At 42.9% G+C, this 6,000-nt stretch overlaps 1 protein-coding gene across 1 annotated transcript; it reads left to right on the forward strand.

Annotated features, from left to right (window-relative positions):
- Window positions 1-1,103: 1,103 nt before the first annotated feature.
- On the forward strand, window positions 1,104-3,145 carry LOC121377390 (secretin receptor-like). Its single transcript, XM_041505372.1, has one exon. It carries the CDS (start codon window positions 1,584-1,586, stop codon window positions 2,769-2,771), a length of 1,188 nt encoding a protein of 395 aa, XP_041361306.1. The 5' UTR covers window positions 1,104-1,583; the 3' UTR covers window positions 2,772-3,145.
- Window positions 3,146-6,000: the final 2,855 nt, after the last annotated feature.

The following is a 6,000-nucleotide window of genomic DNA, read 5'->3' on the forward strand; positions in this document are numbered from 1 at the left end:
CACATGCCCCCTCCCCCCTCCCCCCGCCGGTGGATGTCATGTTGATTTACAGGATTGAGGGGGGGGGGGGGGGATTCTTTTAATCAACGTGTGGGCGGGGCATAGCTAGCCCAATGGTAAAGTTTCGACTGATGTGCGGTCTGTCTGGGATCGATCATCGTCTGTGGGCCCACTGGACTATTTCTCGTTCTAGCCAGTGCACCACGACTGGTATATCAAAGGTCCTGTCTGTGAGAAAATGCACATATATAAAATATCCCTTCTACTAATGGAAAAATGTAGCGGGTTTCCTCTGTAAGACTATTTCTCAAAATTATCAAATGTGTGGCAACCAATAGCCGATGATAGATAAATTAAACCTGAGCCGGTTTGTCCTAGTAGCACATGTAGCACGTGATATGGGCCCCGCGCTTCGGGCTGGGGGGGGGGGGGGGGGGGGGGGGGGGGGGGGGGGCGGTGTTTACATTTATTTCCCCCAGGTCATTTTACCCCTCTCCCACTATTATTTGTTTTACAGTTCGTATATAGAACGAAATACCACAGCCAGCCCTATTTGATCTGGTTTATGAAAGTCGCCTCATTAATTACACCAGTTAATAAACATACACACACAAAACGTGTTGCACGTCATTATAGTGCGATTGACATTTGCTTCCAATAGACCACTGCAATTGGTTTTGTGTATATGATTACTTCTAGGGAAGGTTCAAAAGCAATGTAAGTGGGTGGGAGAATGTAGAGTGGGGGAGAGAGAGAGAGAGAGACAGACAGACAGAGACAGAGACAGACACAGACAGACAGTATCCGTTTAACCATGTCGACTTTCCGACAGTAAACCACCAACTGTCTGCAGATCATTCCAAATATAATTTCAATTGCACCACGGTGGGTATATCAATAACCGGGCCCATGGTATTTTCCCTGCTATCACCAACGGTGGGTATATCATTAACCGTGGTATGTGCTATCCTGTTTATGGCATGGTGCATATAAAAGATACCATGGTACTAATGGGAAAGTATAGCTGGTTTCTTCTCTAAGACTATGTCAGAATTACCTAATGTTTGACATTCAGTAGCCGATGATTAATAAATCAATGTGCTCTGGTGGTGTCGTTAAACAAAACAAACTTCCAACTAATTAGCGCTGTGGTCCTTAACCATATATGTCCAACCGTAATTAAAATGTGTTGAGTGCGTTGTTAAATAAAACATGTCTTTTTTCCATCACTCTGGGTACGAGCCATGTGTATGACTCACCACAATTATGACCAGTTTATTCCATAAGTGACAGGAATAAATTAACCATAATTTTCATCAAGCTACACAATAATGCATAAGTTTGCTGCTCTGTTCTAGTTGCTCGTGATGTATACATTCTTAAAACGATTGCTTTGACGGGAAATGATCCCATAAGTTCGTCGACGAGGTTTGATCTTGCTACCGATCATATAACACCACTGACCCCGATTACTGAGCTAGATATAGGCCTACTGCACCAGGAGAATCGGAACTAGCAAATACTTGGTTAATGAAACTTTATAGATCTACCGTACAATTCAAACTGTATCGTTGTTTAAATACATGATGGTGATTAAAGACGCACAACAATGTTTGAACCATTACCAACATGTTCCAGCACCAGCGTTCTTTTGTAAAGCTGCCTGGGATCTGGTGACTTGCTGGCCTCCGACGAAACCAGGAACTGTTACCAAGCAACCCTGTCCGCCATTAATAGGCTTGGACACTTCGAAATACGTTTACAGAATGTGTCTGGACAACGGAGAGTGGTACAGCAGTGACGAAACGGGCACGGCGGGGTACTCGAATTACAGTGAATGTTTCTTAAAGAACAACGGACCACTTTCACAAAATAATCAGTACATTACGACAAAGGAGGATTTGGAGCTCGTCAAAGTAACCGAAGATGCGATTGGATTATCTGCACTTTCGGTTACTCTTATTGCCCTTTTTGTATCGCTCGCTCTGATTACGTTTTGTGTATCCCAGAGGACCAATCGCCGAATCGTTCTCGTTCCCCTGTTTGTTTCGGCCTTGCTCGAATCGACGGCATCTCTTATCCACATCCGGCTGCCGGAAATCGCCCAGCTAGCCGAAGACGCCATCGCGTGTCAGGCTACGGCGTTTCTGACTCGGTTCTTTGGGCTGGCGTTCTACGCGTGGATTCTCGTCCTCGCCCTGTACTACTTCTTCCGAGCTTGTCACTGGACCATCGAGACCGACCACGTGCTGATCATGTACCTACTGGGATTCGGAGTCCCCGCCAGTTTCACTCCACTCTGGATGGCGACTGTCAGATACGTGATGCCGGACTCCAAGATTCAGTGCCAGCTGGATACTGCGCACGCAACGCGGTGGATAACAGAAGGACCGAAACTGGCGTGTCTGTTTGCCGCCGCTGTCATGTTTACAACGGCCCTCGTCATCGTGGTGACGACGCACAACATTCCAGCTAAGATGCATAACATGTCAACTAAGACGCACAACATTTCAGCAAGTCGGAACTCGCATTTTAGAAGGTACCTCAGACATTGTTGTGTCCGCGAACTTGTCCTGGTTCTGTATCTGGCTCCAGTTGAAGCGTTTACGTGGATTACAGCTCTTTCGAAGATGAGCGACTCTGGCGAGGTGGCCGTCGGGTACCTAAAGGTGGCGCTGTACAACGTCAGAGGCCTCGTTCTGGCCCTTGTCGTCTGTTTCCTAGATCTGGAATTGTGGGGCTGTTGCAGACGACCAATCTTAGTTACGTGATTTGTAAAGTGATACACCCTAAACAGATTTTAACACTACGGCAAAGCTTTCACTATTAAGAGCCGATTCTGACTATTAACATCAGACATTACTTAGATTTTGTTGTTTAGATTATCCATTTCTGTACATCTGAATTAAGTGTTTATGGGCATCCTATTGTTTCTAATAGCCTACCACAAAATAAATTTTTCATATAAATAAAAAAAACCCACACGTATGTTAAGGCCCATTTTGGAATGAACGACCTATTCTGTAATGAAACTAGGTGCCCATTCTGTAATAACTTTGGGCCCATTTAAAAGTAGGCTAGCCAACTTAGTTGCCCATATTGTAATAAAAAAATATCCATTCTGTAATAAATGTTTAAAACGTTAGATGTGTCAGATGTGCTATATATTTACTATTTTAAATCATTAAATAATAATAATAATAATAATAATGCACTCGTCAGTGGGAAAGACATTTTGTGTATTAACATTAGTAGCCTATGTGGATTTAGCAATTTTCTTAAGTAAATTTTGTCATAATTATCGTGCAGCTGATTAATAACGTTGAAGAATACAGCAATTATATAACTGTGAATATCTTTATACCAGTACTGTTGAAAGGAACTGCTACGGTCTCTCCCCCCCCCCCCCCCCCCCCCCCCGATAATTTGTGTGTATATGTGTGGTAAAGCGCTTGTTTGTCTGATGCAGTCTGTCTAGGATTAGTGGAGCCATTTGGGCTATTTCTCGTTCCAACCAGTGGCACACAACTGGTATAACAAATACCATGGTATTTACTATCCTGTCTGTGAGTTGCGGCATATAAAAGATGCCTTGCTGCTAGTTGAATAGTAGAGTAGCCCAATGCTTGGCGGCAGCCGGTTCCCCTCTTATTTTATTTCATTTCAACATATGTTCGTGCTCATTTCCAATTAAGGTTCAAGCACGCTGTCCTTGGCACACACCTCAGCTATCTGAGCTGTTTGTCCAGAATAGTGGGTTAGTTGTTAGTGAGAGAGAAGAGGGTGTAATGGTCTTACACCTACCCATCGAGTCGTTAAAACTCGCTCTGGATGGGAGCTGATACCGGGCTGCGAACCCTGTACCTACCAGCCTTATATCCGATGGATTTACAACGACACCACCGAGGCCGGTTCCCCTCTCAATATCTGTGTGATCCTTAGCCATATAACCGTAATTAAAATAGGCTGAGTGCGCCGTTAAATAAAACATTCCTTCATTGTTCCTTCCTTCCGAGAAAATAAAATATTAATACATGTTAACCTACTCTGCATTCTCCGGTAAAGCACCCAGTTGAAAATAGTTACAGTAAGTGTGATATATTCACTGGATTTGAAGTGGTGATTCCAAGTCTTAAGGTCTTAGATCGATCCCCACCGGTGGGCTCATTTCTTGTTCCAGCCAGTGCACCACGACTGGAATATCAAAGGTTCCCCTTGCTACTAATTGAAAAAGCAACAACAAAAGTAGCGGGTTACCTGTCAAAATGACCAAATAATTGACATCCAATAGCCGATGATTAATAAATCAATGTGCTCTACAGGTGTCGTTAAGCAAAGAAAACTTGGGACTTTTTAACAGAATGTCTTACTAATGCCTCAGTCACAAATGCATCGTAAGTGGGTAAGATGCCCGTACGATGGGTAATTTTGACGATATCCTACGGGCATCGGTTACATCCTACGGACACCGTTGATTTTTTGGCCGATTTTTGGGCATCTTAGGGTCATCGGAAACTTTTAATGCGGAATTATAATTTTTTGAAGACCGTACGATTTTAAAAATCAGAAACGCACCGCAGACATATCGTAGTGGAATCTTGTGGCCTTTAGGTGACCTTGCGGTATCTGAAGACATCGCAGGGAGGACACACGATGCACCTACGATGTCGGGACAACGTATGGGCACCGAACGATGACCTTACGGTGGTCGTAAGGTCAACTTACGATGTCCTTAAGATTTTATGGCCCGAAGAAATGTGTCAGCCCGTAGGGTCCCCGTAAACACACCGTATCTAATGTTACCTTGACAAAGATTTTTGGGAAAACCTTACGATTCTTTCCCGATGTCGCGGACGTCAAGACGCCGTACGGTTACCCCCCACGGTACGGCGACCGGTGCATTTGTGACTGAGGCATAATTAGGTTGAATCAAAACAAATCTGGCGAAAACTTTTACATTCCGCTATATCGATGATCTTGTTCAATAATAGGATTACAGATTACTTTCCATAGATTTACCCGCAAGTATTTACAAATAAAATAATCATTTGAAGGTGTTAAATAGAGAATAATACACGAATGGCCGTTAGATACCATTTATTCCAAAACGAGTGGTTTTAAAATGTATCCAACGAGCGAATTGTGAGATAAATGGTATCTAACGGACACGAATGTATTACTAGTATTCTATTTCTTACATATCCTCAAAAACAAGATTTTAAGCAAATTTTAACATCTTTTTCGACTAAAAGATATTTACAACCCTTTGCACTTGTAGATGACTTACGCGTCACAGACACATGACGAGTGGAAGTCACAAGGTAATCGATTTCCATCGTATTGTTTTTCATTGGATATATGGCATTGGTGACCTGGTCATTACCTAAGAGCAGCCAGTCGTGTCTTGAAATTGTCAGGTTAACTATACGTCACAAGGTAATCGATTTCCATCGTGTTGTGTTTCATTTGATATATGACCTGGTCATCACCTAGGAGCAGCCAGTCGTAGGTCTTGAACTTGTTAACACATGTACGTGTGTAAACATGGGATGTGTTATCATAAATAACGCACGGTGTTCTCACCAATGGGTGTGTAAACAGGGTATGTGTTATAAATAACGCACGGTGTTCTCACCAATGGGTGTGCAAGAAATCAGTTTCATACCTCGATCTACGCACAAAAACAACAGCCACTTTTACTTCCCATTTCAAGCCGTGAAATATGATGCATCACTGACCAAAATGATGGCTGATGCTATTACATACTTTGAACATGGGCATACCTTTTCATCTCTTTGGTGAAATATGATGCATCACTGACCAAAATGATGGCGATGCTATTACATACTTTGACCAAACCTTTTCATGGTGAAATATGATGCATCACTGACCAAAATGATGGTCGATGCTATTACATACTTTGAACATGGGCATACCTTTTCATCTCTTTGGTGAAATATGATGCATCACTGACCAAAATGATTGCCGATGCTATTACAT

This window comes from Gigantopelta aegis, chromosome 7 (genome assembly GCF_016097555.1).
Source record: "Gigantopelta aegis isolate Gae_Host chromosome 7, Gae_host_genome, whole genome shotgun sequence".
Taxonomy (NCBI): Eukaryota; Metazoa; Mollusca; class Gastropoda; order Neomphalida; family Peltospiridae; genus Gigantopelta; species Gigantopelta aegis.

Bases quoted from the DNA above. Each gene is read 5' to 3' on its own strand.
- LOC121377390 (XM_041505372.1), top strand. From the start codon at position 1,584: ATGATGGTGATTAAAGACGCACAACAATGTTTGAACCATTACCAACAT.